The sequence below is a fragment of the Telopea speciosissima genome, chromosome 4 (assembly GCF_018873765.1).
Source record: "Telopea speciosissima isolate NSW1024214 ecotype Mountain lineage chromosome 4, Tspe_v1, whole genome shotgun sequence".
NCBI lineage: Eukaryota > Viridiplantae > Streptophyta > Magnoliopsida > Proteales > Proteaceae > Telopea > Telopea speciosissima.
The window spans coordinates 8114115-8132963 of record NC_057919.1 but is presented as its reverse complement, the minus strand read 5'-3'; the positions used below and the strand labels follow the sequence as shown (position 1 = coordinate 8132963).

The 18849-nt window shown below is 38.2% G+C and overlaps 2 protein-coding genes across 10 annotated transcripts in view; one reads left to right on the top strand and one right to left on the bottom strand.

Annotated features, from left to right (window-relative positions):
• Positions 1-295: 295 nt before the first annotated feature.
• Positions 296-14229, top strand: LOC122658429 (phosphatidylinositol N-acetylglucosaminyltransferase subunit H-like). 3 transcript variants are annotated; one of them, XR_006332440.1, is made up of 7 exons: positions 317-424; positions 3749-3930; positions 4721-4805; positions 7685-7739; positions 10224-10362; positions 11638-11819; positions 14209-14229. XR_006332440.1 is itself a non-coding variant. In XM_043853388.1 (6 exons), exons 2-6 carry the CDS (start codon positions 3751-3753, stop codon positions 11743-11745), a joined length of 567 nt encoding a protein of 188 aa, XP_043709323.1. In that variant the 5' UTR covers positions 296-424; positions 3744-3750; the 3' UTR covers positions 11746-11845. The 3 variants fall into 3 exon arrangements, 2 of the variants coding, with proteins under 2 accessions (XP_043709323.1, XP_043709325.1); XM_043853388.1 differs by lacking the exon at positions 14209-14229 and having other exon boundaries at positions 296-424; positions 3744-3930; positions 11638-11845; XM_043853390.1 differs by lacking the exon at positions 14209-14229 and having other exon boundaries at positions 11638-11845.
• The window catches only part of LOC122658428 (DNA mismatch repair protein MLH3), a 23471-nt gene continuing 17870 nt past the window's right edge, over positions 13249-18849 (bottom strand). For 6 of the 7 annotated variants that reach the window (XM_043853383.1, XM_043853382.1, XM_043853384.1 and 3 more), the window contains 8 exons: positions 16088-16132; positions 15922-15975; positions 15667-15773; positions 15249-15297; positions 14927-14986; positions 14720-14792; positions 14525-14610; positions 13249-13721 (listed from right to left, as the gene is read on the bottom strand). In XM_043853383.1, coding sequence (XP_043709318.1) covers positions 13554-13721; positions 14525-14610; positions 14720-14792; positions 14927-14986; positions 15249-15297; positions 15667-15773; positions 15922-15975; positions 16088-16132 — 642 coding nt within the window. In that variant the 3' untranslated portion in view covers positions 13249-13553. Of the gene's footprint in view, positions 13722-14524; positions 14611-14719; positions 14793-14926; positions 14987-15248; positions 15298-15666; positions 15774-15921; positions 15976-16087; positions 16133-18849 lie in introns of those variants that run through there. The other variant, XR_006332439.1, reaches the window with a different exon arrangement.

Sequence of the window (18849 nt, the reverse complement as noted above, 5' to 3'; positions counted from 1 at the left end):
AACGGGGGAAGATGTTATCAACTTCGTCCAATAGGAAGATGTTTTAGATCACTCCAATGGTCGCTGATCCCTTTTAAAGGAAATTTTTGTAAATAAATCTATTTAGAATATGTTTTTTTTTTAATCGAAATTAGTGCAAAATATCTGTATAAACTACAGTAAGTCAGTAAGAATTAATAATGAATTTTCTTCTATTTAACAATTTCTATCATCTCATCCCCTCAAACCCTTAAATAAACAAACACGACCTACATGGGGGTATTGTCGACTTTGTCAGATCATACTCCATTTTAGAAAGTGAGCTTACAGCTTGTACAAGGACCGTTATTTGCCGCGAAATCGACGTTATCAGATTTCGCATTTCTCTAATGGCGTTTAGAACAAGAAGATCCAGAGGGTTGCTTGAGCATCACAACTGAACCAGGTACCTTCAAGTTCCTTTCAAATTCATCAATTTCATCTATATCCCGTTTTCAACCCTAGATTTAACCAAAAGCTCTTTGGATTCATGAACCATTAGACGACCAAACTAAATGCATGTCTAACGTAGACGAACTATTTGTGCTGGAAAAACTCTATAATCTGTTTGCCTATCAACACAAACACACTGAGAAATCGTCATTTTACAGAAAGTTAATCAGATAATCCGATAGAATCCAGGGCGGTGGATGGGTACCTACACTAGCAGAGAAATTGCGGGGTGTTTTCATTCAGAAACTCTGCGGCAAATCTGCAATCGAATCTGCCTTAATGGTCACTCTGTGGCGGAAGTAATGAGCAGTGGAAAATTAGGCGGAGAGGCAATGGTCACTTTTTTTTTTAACCATATAATTATAAGGGCATTAGGTTGGAGAAGTTCTTCAAATTTTTGGAAGAGATCTTGGATGAAATGAATAAACATGGGCTACTCCCTTACCAAGACTCTTTCGAGTGAAATGGACAGTTATGTTAGAGCTTGCAAAGTGTCGAAAGCAATTCAAATGTTTCAGAGAATGGAACGGCTTGGGTCTAAAAAGTGATACAGAGCCTCTCAACGTGCTTTAACCAGTCTATGCCAGTGCTGGTATTGCACATTCACTATTTCTTGCAATAAATTGAAAGATACCCGTTAACCGTACAATGTACAATATTATCATCAGTGGGTGGTAAAAAATTAGGTGGAGTTAGTGAAGTAGAGAGGAGTTTCAAAGCAATGATAGAAGATGGGTTAGATCTTGACTGCTTATTTACCTTCTCGAGAGTCTAGGAAGAGCTGGTGATTGATGGTGCTGTGGAGGTGTTCGACGAGATGCAGGAGAAAGGCCGTCCACCCGACACTGTTGCTTTCAATGTGATGATTTCTAATTTTATATCAGTTGGTGGTTTGGGTTCGTCCACAGTATATAAGTGAAATTAACGTAAGGCAAGGTTAGGGTTAACCCAGCCCCAATTAAACCCAAAATATATCACAGCAGTCAACCAGCAATAACCCTAACAGCAGGGTACAAACCAGGTCCGAAAATAGGATTTAGGGTTCAAGTCAAACACAACTTCAGCCACTTAAAAGGAACTGTGACCAGGCCGAATGCAAGGCTGAGAATGCTCAGCAAACCCTCAAAGACACGGACTGATTTGGATGGCCAGAAACAGTAGAATCAGTAGGTTACCAAATTAGAAAGTAAATGATTCGGTATAGAAACCAAACCAGCCAAGTGATGATCACCCAACTTGGATCGAGTGTAGCTGATGCTAAAGGGATGCTTGACTCCAAATTTGATTCAGTTCTGATGGCCTGATGCGGTGATATCAGTGAAACACCAAAATAGAAGGTTAAGAGAAACCCTCAAAACAGTGCTGTTCTAGAACTCCAACAGTAGCCGAGTGTAGGCCTAGATGATTGGAGCTTGACCTGCAAGTTTGGGTCAATGTTGATGGGTAGAAGTGGAGATGGAAGGGACGAATGAAAATAGAAGGTTTTATGATGCAGGCTAATCCAGCCACTGGAATGGAATGGGAGTGTGGTCAAGTGGAGTGGATGATGGGGTGGAGTTGTGCTCCAAAACTCGTCAACTTTGGATGGAGGGATAAGGGGTTTTGCAACCTTGAAAGTAACAGCAGAAAACCCAAGCAGAACTTGAATCCATAGGATGGTACGGCCTCTGATTTGTCAGTTCAGCAACCGCAGCATTAGCTGCAATACTCAGAAGTGAATGAGGGATCACAGAAGCCTTCAAATGATGTTCTCCAGTAGCAGCAACAGTCACGGCAGCAGTTCAACAGAGATCGAGCAGGGTAATAAAGAAGAGAAAGGGGTAGGGGAATGACTCTCTCTGCATGGTCTCTCACCGACAGCTATCTCAGCTGTTGAAACAAGGAGGATCTCCCATAATTCGATGGCTGAATTGGCCAGAAAATTCTATTATCAAAATCTGTTCCTTCGTTACAATGTGAAGCCTATTAATAGCTTAGGCAAGTTTACATTAGAAAATAGAAACTTCTAAAATAAGAACTAATCTAAAATAGAAACTACTAAATCCTAACTAAAATAGAAGGTAACTAAATTAGAACTACTAGGCTTTATAATTCAGCCACATGCAAGGAACAAATTAGAAATTACTAAATGTGATAACTACTGAAATGCACCAATACTACTTAACTGGTCCAAGGGGAATCCTATCAAAATTGTGGGACATCTTTGGTCCCTGCTTGGCTGGCTTGAGTTGGTCCTGCTGGGCTGGCTCGAGCTGGTCCAGTTCTGGCCCAAAAATTCGATGGTTTTTTTGCTTTTTCCTCTGGCCAGAATCTACATCAGAAATATTACAAGAAACTGTTGAAAATGAATTGTGCACCAGATTTTGATACGTTTACCAAACTGATTAGATCTCTTAAGTCATAAAGAGTGGCCGATGCACTTTAAATTTTTGATGAGATGTTATGTAGATGAATTATTCCTAAAACAGATGCAGGAACATATTTTATTGAACGTTTGTGTAGCTTTGGTCCTCCACATGCTGCTTTGGTTATTCACAAGGAAGCAGGAAATGTAGGATGAAGAATCCTTGTGTAAAGGATTCTGCCCTATCAATTTCATCTATAGGATATTGAATAACTAGCTAATTGATGCAAACAAATTGGAAAAGGCTTACAAGTTTTTAAAAAAGTTAAGATGCTCATCATGCTGAAAATTCTCGGAGGTTTTGGCTTGTTAATGACTGTCATTTTTTTATTCTTAGCTGATGAAGAATGCTGATTATTTTGTGGCCATTTCTTTTCTCAAGCAGCTTCTTAGTCTGGCCTAAATGATCAGAAATACTTCTATGCATTCCGGATAAATATGGCTACCTTGAATGATAAATTATGTGTTGTCATATTATTATGTAGTGTAAATTATCAACTAGATTATTTATCAGCTTAACATTGTGGAAAATCAAACTTATACATTTTATGCACGTCCCATGCCTAATAAAGGAGTTGGACAGGTATTTAATAACAACTTCATAATGCTTCAGCAAATAAACACTATTGATGGTTATGGTACTGCAGAAGTGCAGAACTTATTACTTCATTTTTCTCAGAAAGTGTTGTTGATAAGAATAAACTTCTCTTAGTGTTACTGGTGTGACACCTATATATGGATATTGATTTACATAAAGCATCAATCAAACAATTTAGATACACAATGTATTATGGCTTACAAATGGTTCATGCTATTTTTGACTGAGTTATAACCAAGGATTATTTGAATGAATATTCATCTGCTTCAGTTTAAGAATGACCAAGGTCACCTTTGCCTATGGGAGATACACCTACATCCATGATAACTATGTTGGACCTTTCCAAGCAGTTGATACTCACCATGTTGTCGTTCAGAGGAGTGGCACAGGGAGGTTTCTGGCGTACATTGCTTCTCTCCTCTTGCTGGCAAATGCCTGTAATATCGTAATGTTCAAGGTAGATATTGGTCTCTCTTTGCTGCATTTGTTTTCTCTCCCTTATAATATTTCCCAGTCCTGGATTGATATTTAAGGAGACTACTGCTTTCCTAAATGGCTGGAATTAGGTGGAAATGTATTTTCTAATTGATAGTGATTTCGGATGATATGGTTTAGATGCTCCCACAATCATTCTGTTTCTGAATGTTCTGTCACTGCGTTGATGTTTGTTGAAATTCATTCTCAACTGGTCCTTGTCAAGCAAAACTCTCAAGGGATTTTCAATATTTTGACTGCTTCCTTATCTTACTTGAGAATATCAGAAACTGGAAAGAAAAAGAAGGAAACAATCTTATTTGAAACTATACATGTGAAACTCAAGGATCTCAAGATCTTGTATGCAAGAAGATGGTTTCTGGGATATTTTATTATTTTCTTTATCATCATCCCCATCATATTTTTAGAATTGCATAAGAAAGAGCTCAACATATGGTGGACCACATGATTTAGATGGGCAACTAAATTTGGCGTGTGGCCAATCTAGAGGATACCCCCATTGATTCAATGGTCAGAATGACCAGATTAGCCTTCATGTAGCAGAAATGGACCTCAGACAAGAAAATATTTTCCTTAGTGTTATTACTATTACTGCTGCTGTTGCTGTTGTTGCCGCTGCTACTGGTGCTACTAATGTTATTACTAGTATTGTGATCGACTGATCGTTACTAACCATGACAAGATTGACTTAACCTCAAAGATATCACTGATGATAAATAGCTGACATGGTTGCCTTGCAAAATGCAAAACAGGAAAATTCTTGGGCTGTTTTCCTTTGGAGCACTCTTTTGGGTTTGTTATTTGCCAAATCATTGCATTGGAAGCGTGTGGTGAAAGGTGAGTTAAGCAGATACTCAGTTTTTTTATTTACAGATGTGAAAATTCAGCCACTGAAGCTTTATCTGTCATGGTAGGCTTGCTACCCATGATCAACATCGTAGAGACGTCACTATTGCAGTGACATTTGCCTCTCTTGCTTTTGTTTTTCATTGCACATAGTCAACCCTTTGACCTTTGTTCTATTTGGTTTGTCTATAGAGCGAGGTTATTTCAGAGCAGTTAAATTAATCAATAACACAAGAATCCTGTTGCCTATAGGCTATAACACAAATAAATTCACAGGAACTTGGATAAAGTCTGAAGAGCTTAATAATACAAGTACAAATAACAATTAAATTTGTTTTGAAGTTTCTATTTGGGAAAATATCTACCCCCTCCCCTCTAAGTTTGCCTAATATCAATCCAGTACCCAAGTTTTGAAAAATATCTACCCCCTCCCCTGCTTTATAAAGATTTTATCAACCGTACCCTAACCGTTAAAAAATGACTATTAACTGATGACGTGGACAGATCTAATTTATCTAAACCCCCAAATTACCCTTAAGTTATTTTAATTCCAATTTTACCCCTCCAATCCCAAAATCCCCTCTTTTTTTTTTTTTATCGTTTTTCCCCCCCAAAAGGCATTTTTTTTATCGTTTTTCTCTCAAAATCAAATCCCATTTCATCGTTTTTCCCCAAAAGCCAAAGACCTTTTCATACCTGCAACTAAAAAATGAAGAAATAAACAAGGGAAAGAAGACGTTCTACCAAAAAACAAAAAAAAACAAAGAAGACGAACAACCGAACTGGCCCCACCTTCTTCTTGTCTCTAACTGCCTGTTCCGTTTCTTCTTCTTCCTCTGCTTCTCTGGTTTCTTCTTCTCTGGCAGATCCTCTTCTTCTTCGTATTATTCCGGCAGCAGCGCCAGCACCACCACCATAGCAGCAGCAGTAGTGCCAGCACCACCATCATAGCAGCAGCAGCAGCGGCAACACCACAACACATGCCGCCGATCTTCATCTTCTCTCTGCTACTTTCATCATCTAATTGTAAGCAAAACAGAGTTACTAAATAGATTTGTCTTGATAGATTTTGATGAACTCATACTAGGAACAAATCAAACGAATCTTCCCCAAATTTCACAGATTCACACGAGAACTAGGAAGACTTGAGAAGCTTTATTCTCTCATCTTTTTCACATTAATATTTTATTTACGTTAATCAATATTTAATTACGAAAATCCATCTCCTTCAACACCTCCAAATACGAGTTCGGCCCACATATCACGGGCTCTCTCTCTCTTCGCCTCTATCTCTTCCCTCTTATCTATCTATCTATCCATTTCTTATGGTAAATAGAAGAACGGAGTTAGTTCTCCCAAATCGTTCTCTTGCTGGAACAAGAGAGAAGCCTGAGTTTCGAATTTGAAATTCACAAAACAAAAAATGGGAAATACAATAGGAGCAAGGAGAAGATTAGCGAAGGTGATGACCGTAGATGGCGAGACGGTTAAGTTTAAAACGCCATTAAAAGTAGGGGAAGTAACGAAAGACTACCCAGGCCATATCCTCATAGAATCAGAAGCTGTGAAGCACTTCGGCATCAAAGCAAAGCCTTTGGAACCACAACAAGAACTGAAGCCAAGGAAACTCTATTTCCTCTTGGAAAGAACAAAATTTCCTCAACAACAAGATAAGAATATTCTTCAGAGGAAAGTGAGGCCAGGGGTTCGGATGAGTGCAAAAGAGAGAATGGAAAGCCTCATGTTCACCCGACGGGCAACTTCAGATTTGTCGTCCGTGAAGGAAAGAAGTCTCGTGACCGACGCCGGCGTGGTGAGGGTAAAATTAAGGTTACCCAAGTCGGAGTTGTCGAAGTTGATCGATGAAAGCCAAGATTCGTTTGATTTGCCTTTTAACTCTACATAAGGGTAATATAGTCTTTTCATAATCAAGGGAGAAAGACAAATGTTTTCCATAGATATTAAAAAGGGTAATTTTGTCTTTACACAGGTTTTTTTTAACACCGTTACATGGTTAGGGTACGGTTGATATAATCTTTATAAAGTAGGGGAGGGGGTAGATATTTTTCAAAACTTGGGTACTGGATTGATATTAGGCAAACTTAGAGGGGAGGGGGTAGATATTTTTCCTTTCTATTTTTCTTTATTAATTTTATACAAGGAAAGCCATGGAGTACAAAAAAAAATTTAGATCTAAGTCACAACTGAGTCTAATTACACTTAGGAGTTTGGACTCACTACTAGAGTACTAGCTGATTACAAGAATTCCAAGAGTTTAAGTACCTGAAAGGCCAAGGGCTTTTTTGATGTTCTACTTTGAGCCATCTTTTAATTATAGGCAAACAATTTGACCCGAGACGACAAGCGGAATTAATGTTGATGTTTTGTCAATAGTGTAATTAATTATTTTTTCTTTTAAAAACGGACCCCAAACAGAAATAGCTCTATAATATCTGTAAATCACATTAAACAACAATCCATTGCTTCTTTGACTTTCTACCTTCCTTATCTTGAATATTTCAGTCAAGTTGAGTCCACTGACGCATATCTTTAACTCTAACTCTTGTACCTGTCTCATGGTCTGTTTTTCTTATTTCTTTCATGCAATTCTGCTGCATCCCTCTCAATATGTAAGATTAGGTTAAATGTATTTAACATTTTCTTGAGGTTACATTGAACTGATTTTAAATGATTTTCAGACTCTCCCACCCTAATTTTAAGTACATCCTTGATTATTTTCTTTATTCTCCTCTTTTTCCCATGGAATTCAAGCTAACATGAGTTATTGTGCTTGTATTTGATTATCACTTATCTTTTCCAAGAAATCATCACATCTATCTTACCACTTAGTTTATGCTTGAATAAAACAGAGTCAGTGGTGGTTATGCCAACATTTGGTGTGCAACTCGAGACACACTATGGAAGGTATTATTGTATCTCAAAACAGAAATTTTATATTAATTAAGATTGTGGTTAATTAAAAAAGGGGCGTACCCAGTGCACAAGGCTCCCGCCACTGCGGGGTCTAGGGAGGGTCATAATGTATGTAGTCTTACCCCCGCTTCATGGAGAGGCTGTTTCCCAAATCGAACCAGCTAACACTAGATTGCAATGGAGCAACCTTACCGTTGCGCCATGGTACGTCCTCTGGGACACAATTGTGATTAATTATTGTTATAAAAGTTATTCTGGGTGAGGAAGTTTATTTTTGTTATTATTTCTGATTTGGGAAAACGTAGGACCACAGTGAGTACTTTCATATGTCTCTAAATGCAAGATATGTTTGCAGTAGAACTTGTTTTCTTTAATAGACACTTATGGACAAGCTGATCAACCATGAAAAAATGATTGAGCCATCAATAGAAGACAAAATTAGATATAGGAGGAGAGACTGCTTGTCTTGTTGCAATAATAACTAGAAAGACAAAGTTGTGTTGCAGACAGCTTAAAAAGTATTCTTTACTGATGCAAACATACATATAATGACCAATTAATGTTTTATCTCAGGAAATTTATGATGACTGTACTGCTGAACCTGAGGAATTATTTAAATAACAATAACATATCTATAAAACCTGGTGCAAGTGATTAATACATCTTAATGGCTGCTAGAAACTTTTAAGTTTTTGCAGCTTAAAGCTACCATAGCCACTTTGTCACAATCAATGCTGGAGGACCAATGAGGGCTCTTCAAATCAAGGGAAATGCTAATGCATTAGGTGTAAGGACCAAGGATCCAAGCCCACAGGGCTTTACAACAGTACACCCTCACTTTTATTTGTCATGATTAGGGGTTTTCATTTCTTATGGCAATCAATTATGTTAAACTTACTATATGTTAAGGCTGAACTCTTATTGGTGGTCCTAAAATGGAGCCTAAATATGGGTTACTTCCTGAGACTTTCAGGACATTGGTCAGGGTTAAAGGTTGTTGACTTATAGATAGGGCAAGAAGATTGGTGTCTGGTAGGTATGAGAGCTTGAAGGGCCACACTTATATGGGGTTGGAATAGGTTAGAGATTTAGGGGCTGCAGAAATGAGCTAAGATTTTGAATTCATGGGGTTGGAATAGGTTGGGTTTGATATGTACATATGTAGAAGATGGTATAAGGAAGAGGGAAGAATGATGGTCATACTTTTTGACATGAGAGTAATTTCAAAATTGAGCATCCTGTATAAGAGTCATTCATCAAATAGTCATACAACTCTAAAGAATATGCAGCAATGAACAAGCTAAAAGTTTTCAACATTAACAAGGGAGTTGAAATACAGATTCTCGCAGCATTTGCTGGTCTCTTGCACATGTCCAATCCAACTCGACCTTGTTGGCCCCTTGGAGTTTTGAACTCTAATAACGGATACTTGTTCTTGTAAAGTTTTGTTAGATATTTATCAACTTTCTTTTCTTGCGGCTCGAGTAAGTACTTCTAAAAAGAGGAAAGTGACATGTTCTAATGTAGATCTATCACACATTTATGAAAGAGTGACTACTGGTGGATGGTACATTAGAAACTTTATTGGGGGGGGGGGGGGAGTTGTGACTTGTTTGAGTTCTCATATGTGCTTTATCATCATGATCATTATACTATTTGGTAAGTAGTAGAATTACATTTTATTCATTTCCTTATTAATAATGATTAGATAATTGGAAAGAAGAAAGAAGAGAATAATTAGAATGGACATAGGAGCCAACCAAATAAAGTAAGGAATGATCATATCAGAGCTGGTTTGGGAGTAGCTCTGATATATGACAAGTTACGAGAAAGTCCTTTGAGGTGGCATGGCCATGTTCAACGGAGGCCTTTGGATGCTCCAGTACGGAGGAGTGATTTGATTCAGATTGAAGGAACTAGAGCCAGGGGCAGAACTAAAATGACCTTAGGAGAAGTGGTGAGGAAAGACATGCATAGCTTAGGCCTGGTATCAAGTATGACCTTGAATAGAGCTGATTGGAGGGCAAGGATCCATGTAGCCAACCCATTTAGTTGGAATAAGGCTGAGTTGTTGTTTGTTTTTTGTATAGGAGCCAACCAAATGACCCTAGGAGAAGTGGTGAGAAAAGACTTGCATAGCTTAGGTCTTGTATCAAGTATGACTTCAAATAGAGTTGATTCCCCATCTAGTTGGGATAAGCCTGAGTTGTTGTTGTATAGGAGCCAACCAAAGAACAAGGCAAATTCAGTAAACTATCAAATGTTTTTCTGCTTGTTCCCTCTAACCCATGGTTAGTTAGATAATCCACTGAAGAACTACAGTGCTTTATGAACCTAGGTGTTCCTCGTGAACCCTAAACTATACCAACTAAACAATCTATCATTGTGGGAAACTACAACTAAGCTTGTGGCTAGTTCTATTTACTATAATTAATTTTCTCGTGTTCTCAATATGATTTTGTTTTCCTCATCCAGTGGGAGAATTGTCCACCGCTTTGTTCCCTTGGGAAAAATTTTGAGACCTCTACTGAATGAGTGTGTGACACCTGTCACTTGTTATTGGAGCCTGGCTTTGATTATACGTGGTGAATCAGAACTGATGTTAGTCTTTCAGGTAAAAGTCTTTGTATTTATAACCTTCTGGTCTCTTTATGTTTACTTTCTATATACTTTTCCTGTTCTTCTAAAGAGGGGAAATAGAATGCAATTTAGAAATAGAAAAGGATGCCTTCCCTAATTATACTTGAACTAGGGTAGGCCAGTAGAAAGCAGTGGAAATAGTAGGTGGTGGTGGGTTTCTCACTCGTTCACCAAGAATCCTTTTTTTGGGAGTGGGTGGGAGGGGGGGGGTTGATAATGGTCTGAAAACTCAGGTCAGGGATTGGCAGCAACCAATCCGTTTGATTCTACCCTATCCTATCTGAGTTCCTTCAATATCTGCCAGAGTTGGGCTGTATTGGCCAAGTCAACTCAGTTTTGGAATTGAGTCCAATTTTGGTTTTTTTGGGCGGTTTGGGCATAAGGGCAATTCTCCCTCCACTACCAACCTAAGTGAGGCAGGAATCAATCCCTGATCTTCACTAGCAACAGCTGGAGACCTTACCACCAAGCTAAGTGTGGCACCTCAACTGAGTCCAATTTTGGTTTTAAAATGTTGGGGGAGATAGTCCTACCTCAATCTCCTTTCTGGCTATTAAAAAAATAATTAATAATCTGTGATGTAGGTGGATTTTGAAAACCTGCAGGGCCAATAGAATAAAGTAGATCTGCTTTCTAGATCTAAGCCAGAAGACAACTAGCAAAGTTACAGAGAGAACCGAGAAGGAAAATTGAGTTGATCAAATGATTTAAAGCAATAAAAGAGAAAAGTAGTTAGTGCATGAGATAGGAAGAAAAGGAGAGGTGAGAACCGGATTTGTCCACCATGAACAGATTTAGGTCTGCCCATCAAACCTCAAGGGAGAGAACCTTTCTCTACCATGTCAACCATAAAATTCATTCCATTCTATTAAACTTCCCTTATAGTATGTGTAGACTAAAATCCCCTTCCCAAGAAACTCACAATCTAGAAACTTGCCTAAATTCAACAACTAACTCTCTTAAACAGCTAGACTATAAATGCTTACTAAATTTTGTAGTCCCTTTTAGACCCCACAAATGGGGTTTATAATTCAGTGTAACACAATAAAAACCTCTTACAAGAAAGTCCCAATGCTTAAACTCATAGACCTTTGATTTTTATAAAATACACCCCAACCCATTATAATGCAATACTCCTCTGCTGGAAATTCAGATCTAACAGATTGAATATAAAGATAAGCCACAAAATTCAATGCATACATTTTTCTGCATCGCTCTTGACTAATGGGGTTAGCATTCTTCTGTGCAGGAACTAAGACCACCGGTGAAAATATTGATTCCTATCTGGAAGGCTTTGTGTGCTGCCACAGATAGTAAAGAAAGCTCACATACCGACACAGAAGGTGATGATCATTAAATCTTCAACAGTGGATGCTTTATCTCAACCAAGGGAAGCACATGCATCCATGAGTTTAATCAAATTGTTGTACTTAACCATGAATATTATGACAAACCCCCCCCCCCCCCCCAAAAAAAAAAAAATCTATGAAATCTTTGGGTTTACAAATGTATTATTGTTGAAAGTCCCATTGAAAAATTCGTTTTTATTTTTTGGGACAGATATCTTTGTGGTTATCTGATTAGCTTACAAGCAAGTAGTGCACATGTGCATAAAAAATTCTATTCTTCTTTTCTTAATGCTCTGGCCATTTTTTACGGTATTTACCTTTTTTTTTTCCTTATATTTTTGTGGAGTCTGGCACTGAAAAGGAAAGTAGCATATTGTCACTATAAAAAGAGAGAGAATGTGCAGCGTTTGTGCTTCCAGATAAGGTTCAAGTGGGGCCAAAATGGGAATCTACTTTGTACCAAAGTAGCATGGCTGGGGGTTCAAGGGTCAATATGGTTCAAAATTTTCAATTACCCAACCCAGGCCAAGGTCCTTGCACTACTGTTTCCTGGTATTTCTTTGTAGACGATTGTGGCAATCCAGGGAAATTTTCTTTATTCTATTTACTCCCTCATGCTCAAGCAAGTAAATTTTGTTGCACTAGAAAATTGAAAGGAATTGACCACGTTGGAAGTGATTGGAATTAGTTAATTGTTTTCTCATTTAAATTTCCTTTCAAATTGGACAGAAAACTTAACTCTTTTACAAATATCCCAATTGAAGGATGAAATATAGATTATTTTCCCATCTGAAACCAACTCTCGAGTATCAACAGATATTGAAATGCCATTTGAGTCCTTGGGATTCCAAACTGCTGTGATAGTGATTGGATGGTAATAATATGTGGATGGGGTGGGGGGGAGTTCAATCCAGCATCACAACCAGTTTTGTTATTTAGCTGGGTTAGTTCCCTTGAGTGCGAATTCAAAACACTATAGCTCCACCTACAATGGCAGAATAAGAAATCAGAATGCAGGATTCAGGAATTAGTTATGGCTGAGGGACTCTAATTTGACAGAACAGAAAACCTACTATCAAATTATTGCCAGTTATAGTGTAAATGGATGGGAGTTTGAACTCCCTCGCTCCAAACAAAGCATAAGCAACTAAATCCCATCCCAACTCAGCTACATTAACCACTCCTACTAATTATGTTGTATTCTGCTTCAAAAATTCTTTCTGTTGTACTACATCTGCACTGGCAGTCCATCCATTACATGAATAGATGTTATTCATACTAAGGTGAAAAAAAATAACAGAAAGGAAAAAGGCAATAGCAACCATATCACTCCTGCCTTTTCTTGAGATGGTAAATGTAATAGCCTTATCTTAACATATCCGCAATCACTGTACAATTCATGTTGATGTATCCCATGTAGGGTCCAAACATTAATGATATCTGTTTCCTCGATGAAGTCAACCGTGTAGGCTTGATTGAAGGATTGAGGTGAAACTTTGAGAACTGTGTACAAAGAAATCAAAGAATGCATTTCAAATGAACAAAATTGTGCAGGCTTGGCACCTAACCGAGGGCCACCAAATTACTAGGGAAGGCAACCTTGCTTGTCATCTTCACTGACTTTGTGCTTAAATACTGCTCTCCATGTTTAGGTCAACCCAAATCAGTGAAAGTCACGCCCGAGGTTATTTAAAAGCAAATTTCATAGTTGAGGCTCAGCAACCTACTTATGCAAGGCCTTCAATTTGATGGGAATGAAATGGGAGGCATAAACCTGACAACATGAAGGCATCCTTGCTTGTCATCCACATCAATCTCAACCTGAGCTTAAACGCTGTTTTGAACGTTCAAGACTGAGCTTATGTCGACGCAGACCATGCCACGATCCATTGGAATTTTCATTCCACAACTGAAGCTCGGTAATCTGCTTGTGCAAGGCCTTCAAGTTGACGATAGGGGCAGTAGTTGGTCTCCCATGAGCACACTACAAAAAGGCTCCTTTCAATCAGTCTTTTATCTATTTTTAACGAATAATGAATTTTAATAGAGAAAAGAGACAGAACAGAAGAGGAGCCTGAAAACAACAAAATAATACAATCAGCATGAATCAAACAGAGAGCCACAAAGGCAGAACTAAAATACTTCTACAAGGTAGAAGCCTAAAAGGGTCCAGAGAATTTCTCTCTAGAATTCCCTTGCTTGGGAAACTCATACACAAGGGACTTGTTGGGGGGGGGGGGGGAAGGGGATGGGAAGATACAACTGATTCTCTCTCCTAGTTCTTCTCAATATGGGAATGACTTGGATCTGGGACCAGCAGCAGACCTGTACACAGATCTGGGGCACCAATAACATGCCACGTGTTGCACCTTTAAAGGATCATAACCATTGGCTAAACAGGTTCCATCTTAAATATTATACATAAAAAAAAACAACACGATTAGATGAGTTTTAACCATCCGATCTAAATGTTATGCTTTGAAATTTTTTGGAACTCAAAAAGTTTCTCAATCATTCTATTAAATGAACAAAAGATCACACCATGGCATTATCCTTTGATGCTAATTTTTGTTTCACGTGATCTACATGGGATCCACCTAATAGAGCATATGACACATAACAAGCTATAAAGGCCCCAGACCTGTAAAGCATTCTAAATATCTAGACCTGAGATTTTCCCATCTAATAATTATACCCCATTGCAGAATAGTAAATACAAATTGAAACTCCATATGATGGAATTTGACTTAAACGTCTCTGCCCAAAATTGATAAACAATGAACTTACTTGAAAGGACAGGGAGGTCTGCTTCAGTTCGTTGATAATTAATGAACATTCTGACGGCAACAAGGAATCCCCAAACATGATTGCTCCTTAATTGTTAAGTCCAATGGTCATAATCAGAAAAGCATGTAGAGACAACAAAGTTCACATCTACTACTTGATAAAGACATAAAAATAAGGGATTTCAGACATTTCAACCTCTGCATGCTTTAAAATTGAGGACACGAAGTACGGAAGGCGGCATAGTTGATGATCCATCCGTCTCAGCAAGCTTAGAGACAGTAACAAAAAATGAAGCCAGATCATCATAATCAATAACTTGAGTATATTATCAAGTTTTAGCAAAGCTAACATTGAGACATTTATTAGTAAAGAAAACGATTTGTGTAAAATGCTCAACATTACCTGCTCCAGAAACTCCAGAAGATCCTTGTCCTTTAAATTGACACCTAAAATACAAGGTACCTACATAACCAGTTAGAAGAACATAAACTAAGTATGAGATAACCTGACAGCATAGAACTACTAATTTTGAAGGGATCATTCCCTAAATTTGATAAAAACAAAATAGTTTACGAAGGAAATGAGTTCTCAAGATTTTCTTAATCCTTTTACTATTTTATCCATTTGATGCTGTTAAAACTAGAAAACAGAACCTAAAAGAGAGTCCAGGAACATCAAAGTTATAAGCATGCAATAGAAATAAAAAGGAAAGTTGGGTCTTCACCGCAAGAAGTGTGACAGTGGATGGTTGCCTGTTTAGGAGATTCATGTTCCTGAAGAAGAGATTAAAATTGGTTCATTATCTGAGATAGAAGATTAGCTTTAATGTAAATCCATATTTTCGGAGTAAAACACCTAATTGGAAAAATAGAGGTGCCTCAAACAATTCCCAAAGGAAAGTTGAAACACTACAAGAACATAGATACTGAACTACTTATATCTCAATCTAATGAAGCATCCTCAAATGAGGGGCACTTATTATTTTCCTAACATCAGATTGGCACTTAGCATTGGCAAGACAAGAGTCTTCCTGACACCAAGCCAACAGTTAAAATAGAGTCCCTCATGTCACAGGATTCTCATTTAGTATGACCTTAATACATAATGAATAAGAAAGGCAGTTTTGCATATACAACACTTACTTCGTAAAGGAACCTGAAACATTAGCATGGATGTTACAGATCCAGCCCCAATTCTTTATCTGTTCTGCATAGTTGTGCACTAACTGATATCCAATCTCAGGTAGTACCTGTTATTTATAATGTCATTAAACAGTGGTGATCACTCAATAACCTAAAAAAAGAAACAAGAATATACAAGATCTGAATCCCAACTATAAAATAAAAGCTTCCATCAACATCGACTTAGATCTTTCATGGCATCAAACATGGACATACCAACTCTTGCTCAGCGTCCAGATAAGCAACAGTCTTCCCTTCACCAGATAGCACCTGAGAAATCACATAGCTTTGTGACCTATTACATTTTTCTTTTTGGGGGATGAAGCAACAGAATATGATCTATTTGTCACTGCAAGAGTTTTTACTGGAAAGACAAGACCACCTTGTGACGCAGCTCTTCCAGTCGAATCCTTTCATCTGCAGCATGCTGTGAACAAGAAATTCATTGGTGTCATAAGTACAGCCAAATGCATTCAATTGGCTGTTTTCCCTGCCTTTTAACAGGGACTCCCAAATGAAAGCTCAAGGTTTATTTGTTCACTTGATGCAAGCAATATAGAATGGGATATTGACAGAGTAAGTAATCAAGAAAAAAACTTCGAAAACTCAATCAGATATATAACAATAACCATCAAGTAAACAGATAAAACAAATATGATCCAAGCACAAACAAGTGACTGCTCCAGTAGAGGAAGATAATGCGATCCAAGGGTTCCAAAACCCTGTTGGGTTTTCTGTGGGCCCACATGAATACTAAATAATTCAAAAAAGAATTCAGTGGCAAAGACTGTAATTAGGTGGAAGTTTGGATACCCTTTGGCAACATAACAAAATTAGGGACAGAATGGGTATTGAGATTTAAAAGAGAAGGGTAAAATTGGAACTAAAAGAGGAGGTAGGTAATGAATGAAATAATACTTAAATTAAAGGGGCAATATTGGGAATAAGGCATATTGTAAGCTCAGTCTTACTCGCCAGTCACCTTTTGGATACCCCAAGGAACAGGCATATTGTTGTCTCCTAGGGTCTTGATTTGTTTCTATTACAGTCTACCACCTCTGCGTAGGTTGGGTTGCTTGTTCTTGTTTCCCCCCCCCCCCCCTTTTTCCCCTTTCTCTTGTCTATTCCCCCCCCCCCCCCGCCCTTTTTTTCTCCGTGCCCCCTCCTGGGGTTGGTAATATATTTATTCACCACATATATATATTGGGAATAAGAAAGAAAAGGTGAAGTAATGAACGAGGAGTTCCTCTTCTTCCTTCCATGAAACCAGAACCAAGGCGGTGGAGTTGTGCCTCTTCAGATTGAGTCAGCACCCATGATTCACATTCAAACTTCACAAAGTCTCATATTTAAGTTTGTAACTCACAGTCTCACCCCTCTAAACCCAACTAATACTCTACCAAACCAGCGATCGAATAACTAAAGAAACTTCACTGAAATGTAGTCTGCCTGAAGAAGGAGATGCAAGTTCCTGTTTCAGTGTGGAACCCATGACAGAGAGCATCTCCAGGGCTGGTCTTCTAGGGTTCTAGTCGACCAAGGTAGGATGGTTTATGCTCCAAGTTTCAGACCAAACCAATAAGGTATGCCAAGTCTATGGTCTCTTCCGTGTGTTTCTGTTTGTCCTCTAGTAGCAGGAAATTTATGAAGTGCAGGGATTAACAGCAGGGAAGGGGAAAAGGAAGCCAGAAAATTAATAAAGGAAGAAGGTTGTACCTGGGGGAGAAAGAAAACGAATCAAGGGAAAAGAAGAGGCTGAACATGCAACCAACCCACTACGCAGGGCAGCAACCCACAATCCAATACTCATTCCATTTCAATCAACTACTCTAATCGTTGGGTTACATATCTTTAAATAAGAAGAAATCCAACTCACAAATAAAGAAACCCATTCAACCTAGGAACAAACTCAATAAAGAAATTAATCCTAAGCAAACCCCAACATATCCAACTTCCTACAAAAATAAAACAAAATAAATATATTAAATATTAAAGTTTATCATAATATAGAAAATTAATCTCTAATTATCCTACTAGAGCCAAGTCCCAATTCAGGCCTAATTCTCGGGGAGGGCCCTCAAACAGGTTTGGCCCGGTCCAAGGAAGTGCTCCTGCATCAAAAGATTTCTAGGACTCTACTTTTTTTTTGGGGGGGGGGGGGAGGGGGAGGGGTTGGTGAATTATACATTTATACTTCGGGTTGTGGCAGCAGCTTTCTGCAATGTATTACCTATTGAAACTAATCAACAATTATGTACATTAGGATAAAATAAGCCTCAAATTATCTAATAAAGTGATAATCTCAAATCAGTGAAGTGCAATGGGAGATCAGCTTGCGACAGGATCACAGGTATAGGGACAACTAAGATATGCATGAAATTCTGGTTGAATAGATTTTGTAACTCATAGAAATAGCAGCTAGAACCCAAAATAGAAATATTAGAATAGATTTAGTAACAAACAATGACAACATAGCCTTATCCCATGTCCCAACTTAATGGAGTCGGCTACATGGATCCTTGCTCTCCAATTAGCTCTATTCAAAGTCATATATGATACAAGTCCTATGCTATGCATGTCTTTCCTCACCACTTCTCCTATGGTTAATTTAGGCCTGCCCCTGGTTCTTTTAGCTCCTATAATCTGAATCAAATCGCTCCTCCGTACTAGAGCATCCCGATGTCTCCGTTCCACATGACCATAGCACCTCAAACAACTTTCTCGTAGCTTATACTGTATCGGAGCTACTCCCAAATTAGCTCTAATATGGTCGTTCCTTACCTTATTCTTCCTAGTTTTGCGCCACATCCATCTCAACATCCTCATCTCCGCTACACTTAGTTTATCTATTTCATGCTGCTTAAGTAACCAACATTCCGCACCATACACCATAGCCAGTTGTATGACAGTCCTATAAAATTTTCCTTTAAGCTTTAAAGGAATATGTCGATCACACAACACTTCGAACGCCCCTCTCCACTTCATCCATCTTATTATAATTCTACGAGCAACATCATCCTCCATACAACCTTCTTTATTTATGATTGAGCCTAGATACCTGAAACAATCACTTTTGTGGAATCTCCCTCATCAATATTTACCACCTCCTTAACCATCCTAGTGTAACTAAAGTTACACACCATA

Excerpts from the sequence above, each read along its gene's own strand:
- LOC122658429 (XM_043853388.1), top strand. The coding sequence starts at position 3,751 with ATGACCAAGGTCACCTTTGCCTATGGGAGATACACCTACATCCATGAT. Across the intron at positions 3,931-4,720 it reads GTAATATCGTAATGTTCAAG|GAAAATTCTTGGGCTGTTTT; the intron begins GTAGATATTGGT and ends AATGCAAAACAG. Across the intron at positions 4,806-7,684 it reads TTGGAAGCGTGTGGTGAAAG|AGTCAGTGGTGGTTATGCCA; the intron begins GTGAGTTAAGCA and ends TGAATAAAACAG.